Below are 24,781 nucleotides of genomic sequence, written 5' to 3'. Positions count from 1 at the left end.
GAGGAGCAACTAAAAATACCCTGCTGCTGGTACTTTTAAAAAAAAAAAAAGTGGAAGGGGGATGAGAAGGGGGAAAAAGATGGGATTAATAAAGTAAAAAAAAAAAAAAAAAGCTGAACTGCAGCTTGTGATGGGGTTGTGCATATTTGTCTTCGCTTCCCACGTCCCCCAGTCCCCCAGCCATCTCCTGGGGCTGCTGGGGAGAGGAGGAGACGACCGAGCTTGTTTTTGCCTGGAGAGCGATGGCTTGTGGCAGGACTTGTGGGACCCACCCTTGTGGAGGGTCCCACAAGTCCCACAGGGAACATAAGGTCTCTGCTGTGTGTTTGGGGAGGTCAGGACTAAGCAAAGTTGGGGGAAAGAGCCCTGTGCTCTCCCTTGCGGCAATGAAACGCTCCTGTCTGTGAGTGTAAGTGTCTGTCGGCTTCCTGCCTTTTCTTATTTATACGGAAACAGGGAGCGAACGCGTGTCAGGGTGGAGACGGAGCTGCAGTCGGCTCTTGCAGGCCTTTCCTTTCGGGCAGGGGGAGCTGGTTGGGGTGGAGAAGTTACCAGAGCCCCTCCTGCAGGCTCAGCTCGGGGTCCGCGACCGAAGGGCTGCCCCAAGCGAGACCCCAGACCCAGGGGGGTTGGTACGGGGACACTGGGCTGGCACCCTGCTCCGTGCAGCAGCAGGCTGGAGGAGGACTGGTGGGACCTTGGGTGGAGGCTGAAGTTTGCTCGGGACCTCTGTGGCCCCTCTCTAACCAACCGCCTCCATGAAACCGAGTTGCGGCGTTGCCTTCCCGGAACGGCATCGCCTTCCCGGGGGAGGACCTGCAGCGTGCTGGGGCGCAGGGCTGCAGAAGGGAAGCGGAGGTACGGCTCGTCACTCGTGAAGCCCTTGGCAGCGTGGGAGAGCGGAGCCCAGGGATGTGGCTTTGCCGTGGCTGTCCGGGAGCAGGGTGGGCAGAGCGGTGCCTGGCTGTAGGGGTGGCATGGCGCTTGTGGGAGCGATTTACGGGGCCAAACAGGGTTGCTTTCCATCTGCTGGTGCTGCGTCAGGCAGCATGCATGCCACAGCACAGCTGGCCCTTCTTTCAGCCAGGGAACTTCTGCAGCACACCGGTCCCCCCTGCTGCGGTGTCTCGCCCCCAGGTGCTGCCGACATGTGGGGGGCTGTAGGAAAGCCGGGGGGGTCTCTGGAGCCCACGGCAGGGTCGCAGTCACTGCTATCGCACGGCTGCATTAGCAGAGCCCTGGGGCGGCTCCTGCCTGGCTCGGTCGTGACGCGTGGCTGCCAGCCCCGCGGTGCCGGAGCCGGCCACGCAGGGCGTAACGGGGCCTGATGGGCTCTGCCTGCCTATGAGTGCGGTGAGAGGGAGTGAAAACATCCCTGAGGCTGTACATGTGCCGCCGATTGCACAGCAGTGGACGAGGGGATGGATAAATCCAGGGGGTAGATGATGGCAGGCAGGCAGGACATAATCTACTTTACCAGCTGGTGACTTAAGCCTGCTTAATTTGGCTGATTACCAGGGAACCACTTTGTTGCCGGCCGTTTCCAGCGGCTCAGCAGCAGATCGATGGTGCAGCTGGAGCTGTACCGAAGTGTCCGCTTCACAGGCAGCCCCCAAGCTGCTTCGTGAGCACCTCCGGGTGCAAATCGCTGCTGCTGGCGTGGAGCTCCCTGGGCGGCTCTTGCGCTTTTTGCATTGGGGCACTGGTGAAGCAGGTCCATATTTTCTCTGTATAACTTAAAATAGTAAATCCATAGCAGTTTAATGGCGAATGTGGGTGGGTTTGCTGGAGGCAGAAACTGGCTGCGTGCCCATGCTGGTGAGTGGGCGCCCTCGAGGGGTGCAGCCGCCCAGCGGGACCTCGTCCGTCCCTGGAGCAGCTTCCCCCCAGGTTGGGTGCCGAAGGGATGGAGACGGGAGCTGCCAGCCTGAGCGTGGCCTTGGGCTTTCTTGTTGCCAGTTAGTGCTGGGTCTCTGGGCTGTGATTGTAATGGATTATGTGTCAGTGTTAGCCGGAGCCCTTGGCTAGTTGGCTCTTTGGTCTTTTAATCTGCTTGAATCAAATCAACAGTGAAAGTAAATAGAGGAGTGTGGGAGGAGGAGAGAAGCGAAGGGCTGGTGCTTTGCTCCCCGGGAACCGGGGAGGTGCTGGGGTGGGTGCCCTCCCAGGAGGATGGGGTCCCCAGGACAGCCCCAGGGTACCAGCCACCCAGAGAGCCGGGCAGTGAGCTCTGGGTCCGGCTGCACCGCGGTGGGGGTCCTCTGGCTTCTTCTCCAAGAAATCCTTCAAGAGTACATTGTCCTTTTGAGGGGTTTAAGTAGCCTGGAGTTGTCCTTTAAAGGAGAAAAACAAAGCAAAGCAAATGATGCTTTAGATTGAAATTAATTCAGCTGGTATTTTCAGTGGACATAAGTAATATCTTACATTCTCGGAGCAAATTCCCTTCTTGTACTGGAGCTTTCAGCTGTTGCGAGACAGCCAGGCAGGGATATGACTTATGCCTGAGAAGGGGGGGATCAACAACAAATCAGCCATGTTAGGAACAGCAAAGATATATTGTGGGGTTGGTTTTAAATGTCAGGGGGCTGTTTCAGCGCCGTTCGCACTGTCTGTGATGTGGGTCGAGGCTGTGCCTCGGTCTCCCCCGGCACGGTTGGGGCTGGGCTCTTGTGGCCGCCGGGTGAGGGAGGCTTTTGCTGCCCTTGAAATCGGAGTGGTTTTGGGGTGGAAAAGCTCCCTGTAAGCACGGGAGGTGGGATGCCACCTCTGCACCCGTGGGGTGGCACCAGGGTCCTGCACCCACTAGGAGGGAAACACAAGGGATGCATTGCACTGGGCGCCAGCGTGCAGCTCAAACACCATTTCCCCCTACGTGTTTCTCTTTCCCCATTGTCTTGGCATGAAGCTGACGCTGAGCAGCGTGAGACCCCCCGAGCAGGATGGGGCTGAGTGCCCCAGGGACGGAGAACTGTCATCTGGGTCCAGCAGCTACGCAGGGTAAGGAGGTTTGAATCAGTCCAAGTGGCCAAAGGGAATGTGCCCCCAAAATGCAAATTTTTTTCTCCCAAAGGGTTTCAGCTCCTTTTGAAAATCTCAGCCCGAGCGTCCCAGAGCCACACGCAAACCCGTGTGATGGGGTGACATGCCGCGCATTCCCTCCGTGCTTGTGAAGGGCTGGGTGGAGAGGGCTCCCAGCGTGAGCAATGGTGGGGCGGCGTGGGGAGGATGCTCGGGATCCCAAAACGCGATGCCTGAGCAAGGAGACTCCTTCCCATCTGCTCCCTCCCGCATGGCACAGCCTGGGCTTGGCCAGCGCCACTCCACGTCGTCTCCACTGGGCCCAGCCCCGCGCCGGGCTGCGCGGCAGGGAGTCCCCCGCGCCGTGGCAGTGCTGGCCATGCTCCGTGAAATGCTGCTTTCTCAGCTGCTCTCCCCTCCTGCGCCGTGGCCCCGAGGCGTCCGGCCTTGACCGTCGCCCTCGCAGCCAGGGCGGTCTGCACACGCAGCAGAACTCACCTGCGCGTCCGTCCTGGCTCCCGTCCCTGGAGGTTTCGCTGGCAGGTAACGGTACGGTGGGATGCCTGCCCGGGGATGTGTTCGCTCCAAGAAGGTATTTTAAAAGCAAGTGTATCATTAGTGAATTCCCCAGGGTTTGACCCATCCAAATTTGAGCATATTGGCTGTTGGCTGTTCCACTGGTTTTGCAGAGAAACTATTTCTTTTTTTCACTAGACATCACCCTTAGGGATGCTTTCTTTTTTTTCCCTGATTTCATCCAATTACTTAGCTGTATGCTCTTCTGAAGCACCATAAATAATTCTCCTCCCTCTGCTGTGTTTACCAGCATGTCTCATGAAATCCAGTAAGATATGATTGATTGCAATCATTATTTCCTAGTGCTGCTATGAAAACCTCTGTCAGGTTCAGTGATTGCCTTTAAAGAGTGGCTGCCACTCAGGAAAACTGTCAAAAACCTGTCATACTTTAGCAAACTCCAATTAATCTGTTGAGCAGTTTTACTTGTGTTTTCTTTCCCATCATTGCTGATTATCAAGGGTAATTAGAATATTTCTCCTTTATAATGAGCAGCTTGCTTTTTTTAAAAAAAAAAGTGGCTTGCAGGACTATTTTACTGGGGTTTCATGCTATGGAGTTGGGTTTCGGTTTATCCCGTCTGCCTGCAATGCTGTTTGCAAGTCTCTTGGGGATCTTCATCACTGGCTTAAGGGGAGAACTGGGGGTGCCCCGAGTCCCCGTGGCCGGCCCGCACTGCCAGGCAGCCGAGCAGCCGTGCGGTGGGTGCCTGCGTCCCCGCCTCAGGTTAACAAATTAATCCTGGCTCTTGCATTTTTAAAAGAGTCGCTTCAGCACTTTTCCTCCTTTCTTTTGGTTTTAATGAGACACACTTTCCAAGAGATGTAATAATCATTGCCAAAAATGTCAAATCGTTCTTGTTATCCTCCTTAAGCTTCTGGAACAACAACAACAACAACAAAGACCAAGAACAGAAAAAGAGAGGTGTTGATGAGGAAGGGCTTCGACTTCATCTCCAAGAGGCAGCGGAGGGCTGGGGGAGATGTGCCCCGTGACAGCTCTGCTTTCTGGCAGGGGGCCCAAAAAGATAACCCAGTGAAGGCTGAGATTTTGTTTTTATTACTATTTTCACTTGGGATTTGAAGTGGGTTTTTATTTCTTTATTGGAGAAGGAATATCTCTGCTCACTGTTGACAGCAAAGCTCAGAGCTTTGCTGTTGAAAAGCATCCTGGAATCGCTCAAAACCAGCTGGGAAATTGGATGGTGGCAGCAGCAGGAGGGGAAATCCCAGTGAGTCCAGTGGGAGAGCCGGGCTGGCGCTGGGGGCTCGGCTGCGGGGCCAGGGCTTGTGGCTCCGTTTGCTGCTGGCTTCCCCGGGATCCAGGGGGAAACAGTTTCATTCCCCAGTGGGAATGTCCTCGTCCCTCCTTAGCGATCTGGGAGCAGAGCCATCTTGTCGGCTGTGCTTCTGCGGTGAGGACTCGGAGCAGGCACCCTCGGCTGGATTGCCTGCGCTGTGGCTGTGGCCCGAGCAGCAGGAAATCTCCGTCTCGGGCTCAAGGAGGGCAATCCCTGGGGAGCTTTGCCCGGGCAGTGGGGACGGGGCGCTGAGCACCCCTGGGTGCCCAGCATGGACGTCAGCTCACTGCTGCCTGCTGGAAACATGGGCTCTGTGTTGCTCCGTGCCTCAGTTTCCCTTGTCCCCCTGCCCAGGGCAGGATTAGGTTCCCTTAGTGGGGCCGGCGATGCTCCCGGGACCCATCCCAAACCCCTCAGGAGAGGGCTTTTCCCAAGTCTCTTCTGTGGGGATGAGCTCCATCCATGTGTCTGAGTTTTAATCAGGGGCCAGAAGCTGTTTCTCTGCCCGGGCTTTGTGAGCAGCCATTTAAATTTCAAATGAGCTGCACCACTACACAGGCCTTCGTAATTAAATGAAAGCAGCCTGGCTACAAATTGGGGCCACAGCCCAGCCCTGAGTGGCAAGGGCAGCAGCGGCTCTCAGTCATCTCCATTGCCTTCCAGACATGATCCTTGCATCTTCCCAGTGAAACAGCACGGCCTGACCTGCCCCCCCCCCCCCCAAAAAAAAAAAAAAAAACCAAGCTGGGATCCAAATTCTTGGGCCGGGGATACCCCTCTGGCCATGGCAATGTGGTGGTTGTGTTGAAGCCCTTCTGGCCAGCTGTAGGGGCTGTAGCGGGTCCTTTTCCTGACCTCCAGCCTCACCCGCTGGCACAGGAGCGTGCAAGGATGCGCCGTCTCAGTCTCGCTCAAAAATTGAGTTCGAGGTCTAAGCTCTGACCCTCTGGCAGAGCCGGGATGTCGGGGCAGGAGCAGATCCTGAGCAGAAATCCCCGTGTGGGGGGTGGTCCATCCTGGAAGCCGCCTGGGGCAGGCAGGTGGCGGGTGCTGGGGGCTGTGATCCGGGAACACAGCCCAGCTGCGGTGGGGGTGTCACCGGAGCGGGCTCAGTCCCGTGGGGAAATAACTAATGTGGATTTTCTGACTTAAGTCCATCTCAGAGCTTTTCTATTTTTCTTAGCCGTGTCTTTGCCCAGTTTGCTCAGCTGTGTTTGGGGAGGCCCCTGTACAGACTGAGCTCCAGGATCCAAGTTTCCACTTTTTTCCCCCAGAGCATCTTTTAATTGCTAGTTCGTTAGCACTTCTGCCCTTTAACGGGACAGGCTGTGACTTGTGTCCCACCCAGGGGACAGGGAGGGGTTCCTGGTGGGAATGCAAAGGTGGCTCCTGCGTTTCCAGACCCATCCAGGGATGGCTGGGGCTGCACAGGACCGCGGGCACCCACCGATTCAAGCAGAGGTCACCAACTTCTTGCCATGGGAGTGCAGGGAGCGTTTGGGGAAGAGCCCGGTTTCAATCACCGTGCATGGTTTTTGGTTTTGTTTTGGTTTGGTTTTTTTTTATTTGAGGAATTGCTTCTGCTCTCAATTTTTCTTCCATTTACTTAGATAGTGTCAGGAAAAATAATGTGTTGCTGATAATCGCAGCCAGGCGTGGAAGAGAGCCTTTGGTGAGGTCTGGCTGGCCCGGTGTCAGCTTCTCGGAGGGGTTAAGGGTTGGCTTGTAACCCCGTGTTCACGTGCCGCGGGTCCGACAGCGACAGCCGCCGCAGCGATGCGATGCTTTCACAGTGCCCGCTGGGTGAGAGCTGGCAGGGGGGTGTTCGAATGGGGAAGCCCCTGGTTCCGCTGTGGTGCCGAGGCAGCCCTGCTCCATCAGAGCTGCAGAACCGACCCCCGGCAGCCATGGCCCCAGTGCCGCAGCATCTGGAGCTGGAGTTAGTGGGTGATTTACTGGGGGAGTGGGGAGGGAGCCAAGGCTGCATCTCTGCAGCAGTGGGAGCTGTCGCGGTGAGCCGGTTCCCACCATGACCATACGCACTGCTCTCACCTGAATACCAAAACCATCTAGACCTGGCATTCAGGCCTCTGTGCTGTTTGACGTGCTCAGCGGCTTGAGTCAGCTCCTGCGGTGAGGAGAAGCCTGTACCGAGTCTGTCCCCGGCACAGGGTGCCATTGGGATGCCCCACTCCATCCCACCGCCGGGGCTGAGCTGGGTGCAGGGTGCTGTGCCAGGGTGGGGGACGCGGGGATGCACCAGCACAGCCACCCGCCAGCTTTGCAAGACCTGGTTTTGCATCCGTTTGGAGATGTGCGAGATGTCCGTAAGTCCTGATCATCACCCGGGGTGTCCAGCAGCCGCTCGCCTTCCCAGCGCTGCCCGCCCGGCTCCTGCTGCTCCCTAAATTAAATGTGTGCTGCCTCTTGAAAACCGCGTATGAGTGGAATGGCGGAGATAAGCTAAACAGGAGAAGTTCAGGGGATTATGCACTGATTAGGTTATTACCAACGTGAAATGAGCCGCGCTGAGATGAAACAGGAGCTTTATTTTCTGTTCCCTGGCTTTGGGCTCGGGGCTGCCTGTCGCTAGGCAGCAGAGCAAACTGGGAGCCAGGAGCTCGTGTCTCCCCCGGCGCTTTCAGCACAGCAGCGGGTCGGTGCTGTGCAAACCCGTAGGAAGCGGAGCATTAGACGGGGCTGGGAATCGGGGGCTTTCCCTGCTGGGGGGGGTTGCTGAGATGCAGCGTACCGGCAGTGTTTGAGACTGAGCTATTTCCAGTGCTGGGGTGCCCACCCTATAGCAGATTTGGATAGAGAAGAAATTCTCTGCAACAGGAAGATCCGGTGCCGCTGGGAGGATATGTCGGGGGAGGACCACCTATTTGCTCCATTTCCCATGCTTTTCCTTAAGCATCCCCTGCAGGCTGTTGTCAAAGGCAGGGTGCTGGGCTAGGTGGGTCTTGGAGAGTGAAAATAGAAGTGCAAAATGGAAGGCTGTTTGGTTAATGTTTGAGAATAAAGTTGGTTTCCCGAAAGCGCTCAGGACAGGCTGGATTGGGTGGACAAGTCAGGAGTTTATGCCCAGAGAGGCAGGCGAGAAGGCTGGATCCAGGGCTGCTGTAGCCGCTGGCTGTCGGGAGCTGCAGTGGGCCAGCTGGATTTGGGCACAGGCAGGGATTAGCCCATGCTCAGGCAGGACGATGTGTATGGGGCTGTGGGTCTGTTGGCAAAGCCAGGGAGGGGATGTCCAGGGGCAGCGGGGCACCGAGATGGTCCATAAACCACCGAGCCCATCAGCGGGGCTGGGGAGCGCAGGACCGCGGGCAGCTTTGGGGCTGAAGCCGTGGGGAGGGGGATTTTCTCGGTCCGACACGGCAGCGCCCAGCCCCTGACCGTGTCTCGCTTGCTCTTTGTGTGCCTGCAGTGATGGGTGCGCTGGAGTCCCGAGGGGTGCTGCGGCGAATGAGCGACATGCTGGAGATGCTGATGAAGAGGATGGACATCCTGGCCAGGCTGGAGAATAGCACTGACTTCCACAAAGGGGATGAAGCGCGATTCCCTCTGGACAGGTCAGTCGGCCGCGCCGATGCCCCGTGCAGACCCCGTGGAGCGGCGCCGGGCTCGGGGGGTTTGCAGGAGCAAAAAACCCTGATGTGCTCTGTGGTGTCGGGCTGAGCTGCTGCCTGGGGATGGAGGAGCCCACCCGGGCGTGGGGCTTGGGCGCATCTTTTGCAGGCTTACTGTTTGCCGTTTCTGGAAACCTTTTCTTTTGGGATTTCTGAAATTACTGTGAATTTTGGGGTTCCCTGTAGCACCTGTCCCAGCTGCTGGTGCTGCAGTGTGGGAGGGTGTCTGTTCACCGCCGTGCTGTGGTGGAGCTGGCGGTGGGACTCGCCGGTGGCTGGAGCAGTACCCGGTGCGTGGGCTGTGCTCCCTCTGCCATTAAATCCCCGAGTGAGCTCAGGCCGCTTTCTTTGTGCCCATATTGCTTGGGTAGCTGTGGAAGGGATCGTTGTTTGACATCCAAGGGTGGTATGTTCAGTCTTGGAGTCGAGCAAGGCTTAAAATGAAAGAGGAGGAAACTGTCGGCCCCTGAAACGCTCGCTGCGCAGAGCCGGCGTCCTGGCTCCCCGTGATGCATCCGTCCTGGCCAGCAGCTTGAGAGATGCCACCAGACCTTCCCGTCGTGACATGCTGATTTGATAAAGAGACATCTTCCTTTGCTTTGAGAGCCTTTAAACATTTATTAATACTAATTTGCCTGTCATGCCAAGGCCTGCAAGAATGGTAACTAAAGTGACTTGAATGTGGAGGGGCAGAGATGAAAAAACTGAGGGGGTGGTGCTTGGGACAAACTTCGCAATGCAAAAAAAATGCTAGCGTAGATTTTGCTGAGGTGGAGTCACAGGTGACACGTGAGTGGCGGGCGGCAGGGACGTGACATGCAACGGGCTCCTCTGCCCTGTGCCATGCCACCGGAGCTGGCGCGGGAGCCGCGGTGCATCCCGGCGGCTCCTGCCTGGCATTCCCCCCTCTGCCTCCCGCTGCGGCCGTGCTCGACGGCCGGCGGGGGTTCCTGTGCCTCCCTGGTTCCATCTTTATTTCTATTTCTCCCCCTCGCTTTCCTTACAAGTCTCTTTTGCACCTATAATGGAAAATAGAGTAAGTGAGCCTGTAATTAAAGGCTGTGCTGTGCCGTACTGCGTGCACACATGAATTAAAGCTGCACAGCAGCCTCAGAGTGCATGGTCTTGCCTTTTAAGTAACGTAATTTCAACCACCGAAAAATATAATTTACCTCAGTAATGGCAGGTGCTGGGCATTTTGTTGTTACGAGGCGTGCAAGGAGGACAACAGTAATCCCGGAGAGGAACGGACAGGACCATTACAGCCAGCGACTGGAAGGCGCTTGCTCACATTTGATGATTTTCTTGGCCAATCTCATGTTAAAAGAACCAGTAATTTCAGGTGATGGTAATTTCTGTACACCAGCAGCCAAGAGAGAAACTTAAAAGCATTTAATGTGAACTGGCAGCAGTCGCTGCAGATGGGGATCTCGCGGTTCAGATCTGCCGTGTGGCTGGTGACTCTGGGGCCGTCGCTTGGAGAGACCAGAGAGGATGGGAGCTGATGGACCCAGCACATCAAACAGCCTCGGGTTTTGCGTATGTGCTGAGATGGGCTTGAGCGGTTAAGATTACAGATGCCTTAATTTTCAGGAATAGAAAGTCAGGGACAACTAGTTTATCACCTTTTGCTCCTTATAAATTGCCCCTTAAATGCATTCAAGTCCCTTTTCTTGATCCTGCATCAAGACTGATCTGTGTCATCATCTTGTTCTCACCCTGCCTCTGAAGGTCGGGATTTGGCCATGGGGCAGAGCATCTCCAGATGAAGCAACCATCGTGGGGGGTGTTTCTTGTGGATGGATTTTTGCTGTGATGGTCTGTAACGACGCACCGCACGCGTTTGCAAACACTCGTGAAGCGTTTCCCGAGTGCTCCCCTCCTTCCCTGCAGCCCCGGCTTTGGCTGAGGTCTGTGGTCAGAGGAGACGTGTTGGAAGTGTTACAGCTGTGCTGGGTCTCTGCGGGTTTCAGCGGCTCCGTCTCTGCTGCCAGGCGTGCTCCCTCATCCGCAGTGACGTTTCTTGGCTTGTCCCGGTCCCTGCCCTCCTTTGTGGGGTGCACGAGGCAGCTGGAAGGGTGCAGAGCCAATGCACCCCGTCTGCTGCCCTGCTCCGAGCAGAGCCCGGCTCTGAGCTGACCCCGCTGCTCTGATGGGTGCTCTCCAGAGCGGCTGGGAGCATCCTGGGGGGCATCGAACAGCGCCTGGTGCAAAGCCCGGGCTGAGCCCTCACGGAGCTGGGGAGAGGCGTGCTGAGGTCCCTGTCCCTTGGGGGTAACCGGCTGCAGCCCCGGGGACTCCTTGTGCCAAGGGGGAACGGGCACCACCAACCGCACCGGGACCGAGCGGTGGCTCCTGAACCCAGATCAGCGCCGGGGCTGCGGAGACGCCCTGGTGCTGTGCAGTATTAGGAGCCCTGGACTCCACCACGGGCTTGCTTCCACCTTCCCTCCCTGCCTCTCTCTCTTTGATCACCAGTGACCGATTGAAGCTGTCAGCGAAAGATAATACAATTAAAGGGTGCTAATTTCAAAGGGATTTTATTCTTTAAAGCGTCTCTGGTTAGCACGGCGGCCGCCTTCATCTCCTTCCCTGCTCAGCAAAGCCGTGAGCGTAGGCTTTGCAATTTCACCTGCGCAAAAGTGGATTAATTCTTGTTTTTACAAAGCGCTCTCCTGCTTAACGCTGGACCTCCGATGAAATCGGAAGGGCTTGGGTTTGCCAAGCCCAAATGAAGAGGTGAAGGCTTTGGTGGGCCCCATAATTCATCACTCACAGCCCCCGTGAGGGTTGTCCCCCTCCAGCGCCGCTCTGGCAGAGGGCAGGGGTGGCTTTCCCACTTGGAAAATGCAAGGAGGAATTTAAATATACAGGGTGTAATTAATGACCTGCCTTGGAAAGCCTCTCAGCTGCCAGGGGAGGCAGCTTTATGCTGCTGAAAGTCACTCCAAGATCTTTCTTGCTCCATAGGTGCTGTCTGATTGAATACTCCAGAGGTGCCTGTCTGCGCAGCCCCCAGCCTCTTGCAGTGCTTTAGATAAAACTCTCGGAAGACCCAAATGTCCAACGTCCTCCTTAGAAGAGCTGCCCAGGTTTTGTGGGATGCCACGCTGGGGTAAGGGGACACAGGCTGCACCCGTGAACTGGCCTGCTGTGCCCCTGGGCGCTGCTGGATCCCTTCTCCAGCCCTCCCCGGCTCCCCCCTGCCCACACCCTGCCCGTGCTGGGAAGGTGAGCGATGGGTTCCCTAACGAGGGCGAGCAGCCTGCCACTCAGCTGCAGAAAAATCAATACTGCTGTTAATTGAAAGCAACCCTCGTAAATCATCAGAGGGGAAGGAAATGAGAAGTACTTATGGAAGCCTCCTGGAGAGCTATTTACTGGGCAAGGGAAATATTAGTTTGCAGTGGAAGTGTTGGTCCCCCGCTGGAAAGCGCTTGGGAGGGAAGGAGAGGCTATGAAGCGGCTCACCCAAGCCAGCACCATAACCAGGCAGCGCTGGGGCTCGGAGCAGCCCTTCGCTGGGGCCGGGCTGCCCCCGACCTGCCCCGTGCCCGGCACTGGGGTCCGCAGCATCCCCTGTTGTCCCTCTCCCCCACATAGTGGTTAGCCTGCAAAGGGTGTTATTTGCTAACGACTGATTCATCTTCAAGCTTAATTACTGCCAAGGCTCAGTTAATTTCCACACGCTTTAAGTATTTGTTCTTGTAATCATTACATGACTCCATATTCCCCCAGTAATTAAAAGTCGCACAATATGACACTAAATGGGTGATGTTCCTGCATCCTGCCAGCCTGGCTCTATTAATTCCTGCATTGTCGCTGTTGATAAGCTGGCTTTAGAGAAATCGCTGCCAGATGCCACGGTCCCCTGCTATCCAGGTGAGCCCGGAGCGGTCTTTCACCCCTCCGTGCGTCGCCTCCTCGGTGCGCTGTGGGGCTCAGCGCGGGTGTCTGCGAGGTGAGGCTGGTGCTGTGTGGAGTGAAAGCTGTCCGGAGCGGGCAGAGCCCCGAAGCAGCCCGCGGGGAAGGTAAGACCTGTCCTGCGATCCAGCCCGGCTCTGCTGGACTGTAGTTTTGCCGAGCAGAGCTCGGCCGCGGGAGCAGCATCTTCTCTTTGATGCTACCGGGGGGGGACTGGGAGGGGTATGGCTGGCAGGGGACCCTGGCAGCCAGCGCCGCGGGAGCCTTCCTCCCCAGTGCTCTCCTTCCTCACGGGTCCTGCAACCTGTTTCATCCTGGCAGAGGCAGCGAGTTGTTTCTTGCCGCTCCTGAGGACGGCTGCAGCCCGGTCCTGGATGCTTTCGGTGTTAGCTTGGAGGCGATGGGCACAGCGCGGGGGGGTCGTGAGGACCCCTCACTTCTGGGGTCCCCGTCAGGGTCAGGGGAGGAGATGCACAGGGACATTCATGCCTGGCAGCTGAGATAAATTGCTTTTCTCTCTAAGGCCGAGCAGGGAGGTGGCTGTGTACCACCAGCAGGGGAGCAGGATCCATCCATGTGCCCCCACCTTGCCCGAGGGGCTCTGGGCCCATTGGGAGGGACCCGCAGCCGGAGGGCAAGGGGCATCGCCATTGCAGCGGGCGTATAGGCGCCTGTGTGCGCGCAGGTCACTCGCAGCCTCCCCTCCTGCTCCCAGGCTTGTGCCTCCCCCCGCACCTCCAGCTCAATTTGCTGAACCTAATTCTGCAATAGACTTTGCTTTCTGTTTATTTTGTGCCTTTCCAGCCCAAAACATTGATGTGCCAGGGGCTGCTTTATCACAAGGCTTTGCAAATGAGGCTTCTTGATGCATTAACACGCGGAGACAAAGTGCTGTTGCTGGCGTTTTTGTGCCAGGTTGGTTGTGTTGTCTCGGGCAGTTTGCAGAGCAAAAGCCCTCGGCACCCAGTGCCCGGGGGCAGGCACAGCCCAGGGCTTCAGGGGGCTGCTGATGGTGCTGGGGGGGCAGGAGCATGGCACCAGGGTGCCTTTGCCCAGGCTCTGTGTCTGATTTACCCTAGAAGGAAAATCAGATCCCGTTGCTATAAATTTCTGCCAAGCTGGTAGCGACCAGGGCTTTGGGCTTTTGCTCTGCTTGCTGGGGGTCTGAGCCCTTCCCAAGCGGAGCAGGGCACAGGACCCTCCCCGCACTCCCCGGGGGGCTCGGCTGCTCTCCTGCCTCCCCACCGCTGCACGGACCGTGAGCTCAAACCAAGCCAAGGCTGTTTATCCAGACTCAGGGTGATAGCTCCAACACCGGAGTTACGAGGATGAAAACCAAGATTACAAGTCAAACACAAAGCGTGGTGCTGAGCCTGATGAGCGGGGCGCCTGCCCGGCCACCGCTGCCTCTCCTGCTACACCCCGCCTCGGGAGCACCAGTGTCAGGGGCCCGTGACCCAGGTTTGGGGAGAGCATCAGCCGCCCGGTGTCCGTGTTCCTGTCCTTCCTCTCTCCCCCGTGGGCAGCCCTGGCTCCCGGACTTTTGGGTGCAGGCCACCTCGGAGAGGATGCAGAGATGTGCAGAAGGGCGTGGATCCCTGAAAAAAGTTTTGCCTCCAGCATCGATGAGGTTTACTTGGATCCTCTTATGCCAGAGGAGCGAAGCTTGTAATTGCTCGGTCTTCTTGGAGATTTAAATCACCTTTTTTCAGTTATCCAGTGCTTGGATGAGGGCTTTTCCCCACGTCCCTGGGGACCCCTCGGCTTTCCTTGGCTTGTCCCCACTGGCTGTTGGGCGACTCCGAGCTCGTCCCACCGGGGTGGGTGGGGAGAGGAGCCTGAGCCCATGGGGTGCCCTGCCGGAGATGCTGTAGGGATTTGTCTCTCCAGGAGATACCCCAGCTATTTTAACGGGCGGCATCTTAAATGCTGCAGCCAGGAGAACGGGAAGGCCCTTTTCCCCTTGCCGGGAAGGGTTATCCATCAGTGCCGCTCCCGGGATTTTGGTTCCCTGTCCTGGAGAGCGAGGTTGTCCTGGGGCTGGATGTCAGGGGGTGATTTGTGTCCCCAGAGCGGGGAAGCAGCGAGAGCCTGGCCCCAGGCACCCTTCCCAGCTGCTTTCTGCTCTGCTTTGGGTCTTTGGGCAAAAAAAACCCCAAACCTTTAAAGAGGCAAACGGCAGCGCCGACATTGGAATGAGCAAGCTGAAATCCTTTGGTAAACTGCTCTGTGCGAATGCTGCGCTTGTTGATGTATTATCTTCAAAACATCTGCTTTTCTCCATCTGTATCGGTCTTTCCAAAGTCACTGCTCTCACCAGTTAATAGCAAGAAATATCGGATGAGCAAGCAAATATGTTTAGGGCTTGTATTATGAAGACAACACACAAATAGAAAGAGATTCATCTTTTCATAATGCCACTTTTATAAAAGGCAATAAAAATACAGTGGCTTGTAAAGGGATAAAGAGGCTGAATCTGAGCTGCTGCTGCAGGGTTGGGGACAAGAGACAAAGTGAAGGGAACCAAATTAATGCATGAAAAAGTAAAGGAAAACTCAACCTCCGGCTATATTATATGGCAAATGATCTGCCAGTGGGGAAAGATACATCTTAATAGCAGTTCTTGAAACGAGATGAATACTGTATACAGTGCATTATAAGGCATAGTGTGATCTGAATCTTAATCAACATGGGGAAATATAAATCTGAAAATAATAAAGATGAAATCAATATTGATAGTTAGAAGTAAAAGTACTGTATTTGCTGTAGTAAACGGTTTTAAGGTCCCAGGGAAAAATTTGTTCGAGAAAACCCATAGTAATTTACTATAGTTTCAATAGCTGGCACAGCCCCAGCGCATTTTGGTGGCATTTATATTGTCGCTATAGAAAAATTTAAAAAGCAACAAGGAAAAAAAAAAAAAAGCCCGTCGCTGCTCCCAGTGTGCTGGAAGCGAGTTCTTCTTTCTGCTGGGCTGGCAGAGCCGTGCTGGCACCCCGGCTGGGCCGGAGACGCGGCGGGATGGCCCCCTTCTGCTTAGCGTCACTGAGCAGAATAAGCCGCTCACCTTGTCCTTCCCAGTGTCTCCAGTTACTAAGAATAAGGCATCAAATTCTGACAAGCTACAGAAAACCTTTTTGCATTTAAGGTTTTGCTTTCCATGTCTTATTTTCTTGTCCTCTGCCCAGGTGACAAATCAGTGCAATGATAGGTGATGCAGCTTACGCTTAACCTTCTTGTCATCTCTTTAATACGTTAAATGAAATTTGCTGCTCAAGTGATAGCCTTGCTGCCCAGCAGATAAGAACACCGAGGCGGCTGACTCGGTGCTGCCCCTGCCAGCGCTAACAGCGAGGCCCATCAGTGCTCCCGATGTGGCAGCACGGCTCTTTACCCCAAGCATGAAATCCCTCACGCAAAGCTTTGGGGATCTGGCAAAAACTGGTTTGACAAATAAGGGTGATGGGCGTGCAGGTGGAGGGAGATTGGAGCCTGGTTGCTTGTTTTGGACGGAGGTTTTCTGCTGTTTTTCCGTTGTCTTAACACATGCCAAGAGCCACGGTGGACACCGAACCATGTGTCACTTTTCAGTAACCCCCTGCGTTTTGGGGAAAGCCTCACAGAGCCCATGCAACGCGACTGTCTTGTTTGCGCGACCTGGAAGTGCTGTCTGAGTGCGGTCATCAAACGTGCATTTTACATCAAAGGGCTCCGAGCTGAAATCTTTGTGTTTGGGGAGCAGCTGTAGCTTACAGGAGCTGGGCAGGCTGGCATAGATGCTGGGCCAGATCCATCACCTGGTAGAAACCACTGCTGTGGCCGGAGCTCCGGCGGGACGTAGGCTGGCTGTGAGGCCGAGCCTGGAAGAAAGCCGTTTATTTAGGATAACGATCCTGATTTTTGTTGGAACGTGTTTGTGGGTGCCCAGTGCTCAGCCCTGGCTGAGCTGAGGCCTGGAAGTCATCAGAGAGGAGATGGGGACCGAGGTTGCTGTTGACTTTTGGGTTTCACCTAGTTACTTGGGCGTTTGGGAGCTGGTTTGGACCCAAGTGAGAACTGGGATAGCTTCTGGGAGGGGGTAGAAGTTGGATCGTGGGCTGATTTGGTGCTCTGAAGCATGGGAGCAAGGCTGCCGTGGCTGCACTCATCCTCTCTCCTTTCCGTGAGCAGTGGAGAAACCTGAGGAGCATCTCCACCGAGCTGACGTCCCTCTCCTGTTGTTGGAGCAGGAGGCTGGGCTCGCTGGCTCTAAATGCACTGCATCCTTGGGATGTTTGCTCCTAAGCTGCCCCTCCCAGCTTCTCCCTGTTTACTGAGTGCACGTGCATCGCCTGCGCGGTCCGACGGCTGCTTGTCGGTGGAAAAAGGGTTGCAGAAACAGGGGGGCTGAGGACTTTCAGGGCGGGCTGAGCTGTGCAGCCCTCAGACCAGGAGCGTGTTATCTCCTCGGAGCCGTGCTTATAAGCAGAGCTCGTCGCAGGTCATTTTTGTGCCTGTATTTTATCAGACCCTCATGAGCAACCTCCCTGTTGCAGCTGGCAGGAGACCTGGGGTTTATTTTTTGCAAAAGGTTGAAAGTTACTTGGGGGCAATGGTGTCCTCTGCATTTAATTATTATTTCTTAAAAGCTTAAGATATGTGGCTCCCTGTGGAGGCATGCAGGTTGAGTATTGATGGTCATAAACCATGCCAGAAGGAAAAATGTGGGCTGCTCACTGCTAGCGAATGGACTTTAAATCAACAACCGAAGCAGTATCTGTTCATAAAACCAGGATTTTTTTAGCCTTGAGGATAGAGGTACTTTAAATCCCAGCCTTCGGGTTCACTGATCTGCTGGAGAACAAACATAAAACTTCACTGAGAAGGACCTGACATCAGCACATATTTTCTGTGCCAAGAGTATTCAAGGTAGCCCTTTCGGTTTTGCTCACTGCTTATGACATTTCCTTGTATTATAATGATCTCGGCGGCAGCAGGAGGAAAATCTTATGACCCAGATGCTGCAGAACGGGAAGTTATTTACTGCGATAGCCGCGCTTGCCGAGACGTGGTTGTTGTTTGTGGTGGAAGTGGCAGGCAAGGCGCTGGAGGTGGAGAGCTTGCTCCTCGTCAAGCCTGGCCAGGCACCGCCGCTGATGGATTGAGTTCTCTTGCCCTTTTATATATTACACCAGGTTTTAATTGACACCCGGCCTCTTTACAGTGCTCTGTCACTCTGTCTGCACAATGTGTTATGTAGATGAGTTTAATGGTGCTGTTTACCCAGGACGGTATTGATTGCGAGGTTTAATTCGCTAGATGGCATATACGGCTATTCAAACCGGTGGAATCTGATCTCGAGCCTCGGTGGGAAGGTGCCTGCGGGCTTTGCGGGGGCTGCGACGCCCAGCTCGACCCTGGCTCCCGCTGTGCTGCCCACGCTCACCCCGGCACCGCGGCCCTGCACAGCCCTCTCCGCCGCTCCCCGCCGGGGCACCTGGAAAGCCGCTCGCTAAGCCTGTGGTGGGCAGGCTGGCTCGGGCCATCCGCGTGCCCCGCGTGTTTTGCATCTGTCTGCAGTCTGCTCCAGGCCCACAAGCTTCCTCAGCTTTCCTCCAGTTTTGCCTTCCTTTCTCTGTATTTTTGGGTTTTTTCTCCCTTTTTTTCCCAGCACAGCTTCCTACATGCACTGCAAGGCCAATAATCACAGCAGAGGATTTTCAAACATAGCACATCTGAAATAAGAAAAGCAATTTTTTCCAGCCTATTTAATATTCCCCCACCTAAAATGCACAGATGTATCCATGTTTATCAGCACAGTGCGAAAAATGGCAGACTGCTGATTTACATAGGTTTTTAATCAAACCTCTTGGAAGGCAGTGAGCTCTTTGCCCCGTACACGCTGGACCAGGCGTTGCCATGTTGCATCCTGGAGCTAAGTTCAACCTGCTGGCAGCTTCCAAGGACGGCAAGTTCGCTGTAAGCACCCCTGGGTGCCACCACTGGGAGACACCCGGTTTTCAGGGTCTATTTTTTTTTTTTTCCCCAGGTTCCAGCCAGCAGCCGGGTTGATGGAGAGGATCCAAGCTATAGCTCAAAATGTCTCGGATATCGCAATAAAAGTCGATCAGATTCTCCGGAACAGCCTCCTGAACGGGAAAGGTCAGTGTCCCCAGCGGTCCCCGTGCTCCAAACCTCCTGCCTGTTAGGCAGTTGCAGTAGGGAGATCCAGCCAAGCCTAGCATGAAAGGGTTGGTGAAAATGCAGGGGAATGGATGCTGATCTGAGGTTGCCCAACTCGCTCCTGTCTGCAGGGCTAAGCAGGGCACCTGAAGCGCTTCGGCAGACCTCCTAGGGCTGCTTGTGTCCAACTCTGTGCAGATGCAGCACGTGGTCAGACCATTTCTGTGAGGGAAAGGAGGTCTTGAGTGTGGTTTGAGCCTTCTCGGAGGTTTCCAGGGCTCTCACCTTGCTATGACAGCCAGGAAGAGGAGGCTGCATAGGGAACCACCCTCCGTGGCCTCTGACAGCAGTAATCTTCTAAAAGCGTTGCCTCGCTTGGCCCAGGAGGACTCGAGAGTGGGGGAGATCAATCTGCAGAGGAGCAAGACCTGGGAAACTCATGCCTGCAAGGGGGAGGAATGGTGACAAATCTGAATTGCTGTCAGAAATAAATGCCACAGAATTAAATGCAGAATTAAAGACGAGGAGCAGTGCCAGCACAAACACCTGGATAGAAAAATGCGGTGATTTGGATCCAAAGCCCAGGGGCTGGGATCCAGCGCCAGAAGAGACGTCCCCATCCCAGCCCGGCAGTGCTGTGAGGGCAGCTGGCTCTCCAGATGTTTCTCCACACAGCTGTGTGTTTCCCGAGGTTTGGGCTGGCATCATCAGGTAGAAGATGCTTCCATTGCCTCTTCCACCTCGTGCTTTTTCAGTTATAGGCAAAGGAGGGTATGTAGGAGGGGTGTTGTCTTTTATTAATCCAACCACAGAGGAAGAAAAGATCCTATTACCATTTTTAGCCACTTCTGTGCCTTATTCTGGGGCTGGCCCCGGGGGCTGAGTCTTCTCTCGACAGCTCAGCAGGACAATTTTTATTGCAAGTTTACGGCGTGAAGGCTGTCAGGTGCTTCCTTAGATACTGCAGCTTGCCTAGGGATGATTAACAGGAGCAGGGATAGGTGGGAGCTGGGGTCTGGACCAGGCTGAGAGCAGCAGGGAGGTGCTATAAAGAGGCCTGCTGAGATTTAGGACAGGGCAATGTGCTCTCGGCATTGAAGCAGAGCTGGGGGCTTTCCTGGGTTTCCTCTGATTCCTCCCTGACCTTGGGGAAGATGCGTCACATCTTGGTGTCCTGCTCCATCAAGCGGGAGGGGGCTGTCTGCCGGCCCAGCTGTGGTGCCGATGAACGTGCTCGGGGGCTGGCAGCCCCATCCCATCCCATCCCATCCCATCCCATCCCATCCCATCCCATCCCATCCCATCCCATCCCATCCCATCCCATCCCATCCCAGCGTTTCTGTCTGCTCTGCCAGCACATCCCAGCTCTCCTCATGCCCAAATTGTCTTTCTGCAGCGGTGGAAGGCAGGAGGGACCAGTGCGAGGTGCCCAGGGACCCCAAGTACCCTGACTGCGCTGGGAAAGTGGAGGTGAGTCGGGATTCCCTGTCTGGGAGAGGGTTTCGACCCTGGGGTGGAAGCTGCTGGGAAGGGCACAAAGCAATGGCTCCGGGGTTTAAACAGGGAGGAGCAGTGGGGAGGGGGACGCTTTCCAGAATAAAACTGTTTGCTTTAAAACGGGAAAGGTGCGGCCGGTTGCTGAAGGAGGAGCAGAGCCAAAGATGTGGAAAGCAAAGCACGGCTGTGCTGCAAGGAGAAAACACAAGGGAGGTGTCCGACCTCCTCTGGGAGCCTTTGCTGTACCAGTGTGACTGTTTTCCCCCAATAATAAGGTGTATACCTTCAGGTTTAGTCATATGAAGCACTGAAGCCACAGTACCCAGGGGTGTGCAGGCAGCAGCAGAATCAGCGCTGTGAGACCACCTCTGCCTGCAGCCTCCCTGCCTGTAGTTTGTGTTTAATGACAGAAGCGCGGTGAGGAGAAAGCACTGTCACATCGTCTTTAAATATCTGGAGCGTTAGCTCGTGTCTGGGGAATACTCTCAGCATTGCACAGAAGAGCGTCTCGTTAAGGTGGCCTGGACCTCCACCTCGAATCGGGTGTCCCGCCTGACCCAGCCTGCGCTTTACACCTGCATGCAGCCTGGCGTTTGGCCCGGAGCACGATTGCTCTGTCAGAGAGCATGTTTACATGAACTAATTAAAAGCATCTCCCTCCTTCCTCCCCTTCCCAGCCTCCTGCTTCAAGCTCAGGCTTCTGCAGGGCCGAGTCTTCCTGAAAAGATGTTGAAGGGTATATTGAAATGATACCAGGGGGCTGGATTTTCCCCTACCCCTGGTGCTAGGCATCCTTTCCTTCCACGATTTGAGTAAATTCGGAATGTAATTTAATTGTGGAAGGCTGTAATTCAATCTCCTGTCTGGGTGATTGCTGCGTTTTACATATTGGGCGCAGTGACCTGTCTCCGGAGTAGATTTGTTTTTGTAGTTGAATTAGGAAGAGGCTGGCGAGAGCCATTGTGGGGGATGATAAATCACTGCTCCGGTTGCTGGTTATTCTCCTTCCTGTGAAATCACCCTTGGGGGCTGCTGGTGGATCTGTCTCCTTGCGCCGCTGCGCCCGGGGCGATGAGCTCAGCAGCTCAGCTGGCTCCCCAGCAAAGCTAATGAGAAGATACCCTGTGGTGTATCATTTCCGAGGGATTAATGGCTGTGCCCCCAGGGAAGGCGCATGTTGGTGCTGGAACCAGTGCTGGAAACCCAGGGAGCCCCCAGCAAGCCCTCCTGGCTCTTCCTCTGCCCCGGGTGCCCTGGAGGCACCGGGTGGGCAAACATCAGCACCAGCGCTGGGTGCCTGCTGGTTTGCAGCCCTTCATCCGCCCTCTGCCCTTCAGTTCTAGCTCCCAGCTAGAGAAAGGTGATGGAGAATAGAGGCTGCCCATAGCAGGGGCAGCTCGCAGGGCTGCCGCGTCCCCTCCCATCCGGAGGACAGGCCCCACGAGTTTCTTTGCCCCCTCGCAGTGGATGAGAGCCAGGTGGACCTCCGACCCCTGCTATGCGTTTTTTGGCGTGGACGGCACCGAGTGCTCATTCCTCATCTACCTCAGTGAAGTCGAGTGGTTCTGCCCTCCCCTGGCATGGCGAAACCGGACGGCAGCTTTGCCTTCCCCCCCGCCGCTGCCGCGGGTGCAGGTAAGGTGGGGGCAGCCTGTGTCCTGCCGGTCCTGGGGCTTGGGGGGAGACGATGGAAACAAATATTCCCAGAGCCAGCGGTGTCAGAAGGGCCACGATGCCACACGTGGGTTTCCACAGAATCACAGAACAGTTGGGGTTGGGAGGGACCTTCAAAGGCCGCCCAGTCCAGCCCCCTGCCACGGGCAGGGACATCTCCAGCCAGGTCAGGTCGCTCAGAGCCCCGTCCAACCTGACCCTGAATGTTTCCAGGGATGGGGCATCTCCCACCTCTCTGGGCAACCCCTGCCAGTGCCTCACCACCCTCATCACAACCGATTTCTTCCTTCTATCTAGTCTGAATCTCCCCTCTTTTAGTATAAAACCATCACCCCTTGTCCTGTCGCTACAGGCCCTGCTAAAAAGTCTGTCCCCATCTTTCTTATCAGCCCCCTTTAAGTACTGAAAGGCCGCAATAAGGTCTCCCCGCAGCCTTCTCCTCTCCAGGCTGAGCAACGCCAGCTCTCTCAGCCTTTCTCCACAGCAGAGCTGTTCCAGCCCTCTGACCATTTCTGTGGCCTCCTCTGGCCCCGCTCCACAGGTCCATGTCTGTCCTGTGCTGAGGAATCCGGGATGTCATGAGATGCTCTGGGTGCAACAGGGCCCCTGGGATTTGGTGCGTTAAGAGGAGGAGCTCTGGTGTCAGGTCTGGTGGCACTGGGGGAAGGTGACCATCCCAGAAGAACCCACGGCACCTCAACCGTGATGGGCAAACCTCCACCAGCCCCGTGCCAGCACAGGGGCTCCTCTCGTGGCTGCTTTCCCTACACTCAAAACGCAGAGCATGCTTCTTTCCTAGGCAGCTTTCCGGAGCGACCTGGCTCGCCTCCTGGAGCTGATCGGCACGGGCAAGGAGTCCCTCAGCTTCATGAAGAAGAGGATCCGGCACTTGGCCCAGCAGTGGCTGCGGGCAGCTCGGCGCCTCAAGCAGAAGCTGAAGGGCCGGCAAAGGGACCAGAAACATGTACGAGCAAATTGAAGAGGTGGTTGTGGTGGGGGGATGGAAAAGCTGAGCCCTTGGGGACATGGGGAGTGGAGACAGCTGGGATGTGAGCAGGCTGGGAGGAAAATTCATTTACAGAAGCACATGGGTCTGCAGGGTTGGGTCTGTGGTCCGTGGGCACGACTGCGTGCATTCAGGACATTGCAGGACTGGCATTGCTGAACGATGGGGTGAATTTTGGAGACAGGTCCTGGTGGGTGGGAGACAACGTCCAGCCGGCACACTGCTGTCGGCAGTGGGCAGGGAGGCTGGCACGTCTCCGGTGTGGAGGTGCCGAGGTTGCTGGCCCTCCCATTCCTGTTTTTGCAGTGCCCTGCCCTTTGGTCCCTGTGTCCCAGGAGATCCGGCTCTGGTCCGTGGGATGGACTGTGATGTACATTGGGAACATGGGCCTGGTCCCAAGACAGGGAGCGTCAGTCGATGGGAGCTGGTAGCCTCTGACTATTGGGTCTTTGCTAACTGGACATAGATCACTTGTCTTTACACCCGAATGATTTCCCTGAGTAATTACAGCCTGCAAAAGGAGCTGGAGGGAATCAGGGACCATAAGTCATTCTGGGCTGGAGAACCCAACTTGTCCCTTTCCCCCAGCACTGCCCTTTCCAGCACTGACCCCTCTCCTTGTCTCTCCAGATCTTGATCCATATCGGCTTCCTGACGGAGGAGTCGGGGGATGTTTTCAGCCCGCGGGTGCTGAAGGGGGGCCCGCTGGGCGAGATGGTGCAGTGGGCTGACATCCTGGCTGCCCTCTTCCTCCTGGGACACAGCCTGAGGGTCACGGTCTCCCTGAAGGAGCTGCAGAGGTGGGTGCTGCGGTGCTGCGGGTGCGTGGTCCCCCCCAAGAGGGTCTGCCCCCCGTGTGTGGGTTGCATCGAGGTTTTGTGTGAAAGCACAAGGTCTGCGAAGGCTTGAGGGTGGCTTTTCCCCACCTGCACCTTGGGCAGTGCCGGTGCTGTGCTGGTGCAGGTGTTGGGTGGGTGCAAACACCAGCATCACGGCTGGGATTGATCCCATCCCTTCTGCATCCCAGGAAAGTGAGGAGGACTGGTGCAAACTAAGGCTTTGCAGCAGGGCTTTGCATGGGGCTGATGTGGAGATGTCTGGGGCAGGGCTCTGCCCTGGGTGCCAACGCTGGCTCTGAGCAGCATTAATCCCTTGCTGTCAGCATCGCCCGTGTCCCCTGACACCTGCCTGGGGCCGGGCATGGGAAAGGCTCTCTTACCCCGCCGTTCCCCAGGGATGCTCTCTGTGGGGCTGGTGGCCGTATGGCTGCAGGATGCAGGTGTCCTGCAGGTCGCTGGCTCTTCCCACCGTGCACGGCTGTGCTCAGCCCCTGTGGCTTCGCCAGCGTTGTTTGAGCAGTGACTCTGCTCTCTTCCTTCCTTCCTTCCTTCCCTCCCTGCCTTCCTGCTCCGCCGCGAGGCAGGCAGCTGGGGCGGCTGCCAAAAATACCCTGCGTCCCTTGCAGGGGGGTGGCAGCCGCCAAGGAGTCCCTTCTCAGGGGGTGCCGGTGGTGGCTTCCAGACCTGTGGGGGAATTTGCCGCTGCTGGGGCGCTTCCCACAGAGGGATGGGCTTTTTCCGCTGTGGGATATGGGGCAATGCAGGGTGAGAGCATGCAAACAGCAGCGCCGGGCCACCCTACAAGTGTCTCTAGATAGCACCCTGTCTCCAAGAGGGACCAATATTAGATGGAACAAGTAAGAGGGAGAAGATAACCACACGCCACGTTCCTCTCTGCTGATGCAGTTTTGTTATTACTGGGCTGATGCTGCTGCCTCCTGTAACCTTGCAAGGCTTCCTCGCCTCCCGTGAGACATCTCAAGTGGAGGGCAAGTGCCAGGGAAAATGCAAATTAGGATGGGTTATAAATCAAGGAAAGCCTGAAGCTGCCTCAGGGACTGGGTAGATTTTGGGTGCTGCTAAGCCAGCATTGGCCACATAATGAGCCATGCTGAAAAGGGAGTGAAAATAAACAACAATCCTGGAAAAAACACAA

The 24,781-nt window shown here is 55.9% G+C and overlaps 1 protein-coding gene across 2 annotated transcripts in view; it reads left to right on the top strand.

The window, feature by feature from the left end:
• MGAT5B (alpha-1,6-mannosylglycoprotein 6-beta-N-acetylglucosaminyltransferase B) overlaps positions 1-24,781 on the top strand; it is a 69,741-nt gene that overhangs the window by 16,867 nt on the left and 28,093 nt on the right. For both annotated transcript variants that reach the window (XM_087750781.1, XM_087750780.1), the window contains exons 3-8: positions 8,322-8,466; positions 18,476-18,588; positions 20,006-20,079; positions 21,571-21,741; positions 22,580-22,744; positions 23,417-23,586. In XM_087750781.1, coding sequence (XP_087606907.1) covers positions 8,322-8,466; positions 18,476-18,588; positions 20,006-20,079; positions 21,571-21,741; positions 22,580-22,744; positions 23,417-23,586 — 838 coding nt within the window. The remainder of the gene's footprint in view (positions 1-8,321; positions 8,467-18,475; positions 18,589-20,005; positions 20,080-21,570; positions 21,742-22,579; positions 22,745-23,416; positions 23,587-24,781) is intronic.

This window comes from Nipponia nippon, unplaced genomic scaffold (genome assembly GCF_047370975.1).
Source record: "Nipponia nippon isolate SJK-2023a ecotype South Korea unplaced genomic scaffold, ASM4737097v1 scaffold_14, whole genome shotgun sequence".
NCBI classification, from domain to species: domain Eukaryota; kingdom Metazoa; phylum Chordata; class Aves; order Pelecaniformes; family Threskiornithidae; genus Nipponia; species Nipponia nippon.
Note: the sequence above shows the minus strand (reverse complement) of the source record. Positions and strands in the feature narration are given on the sequence as shown.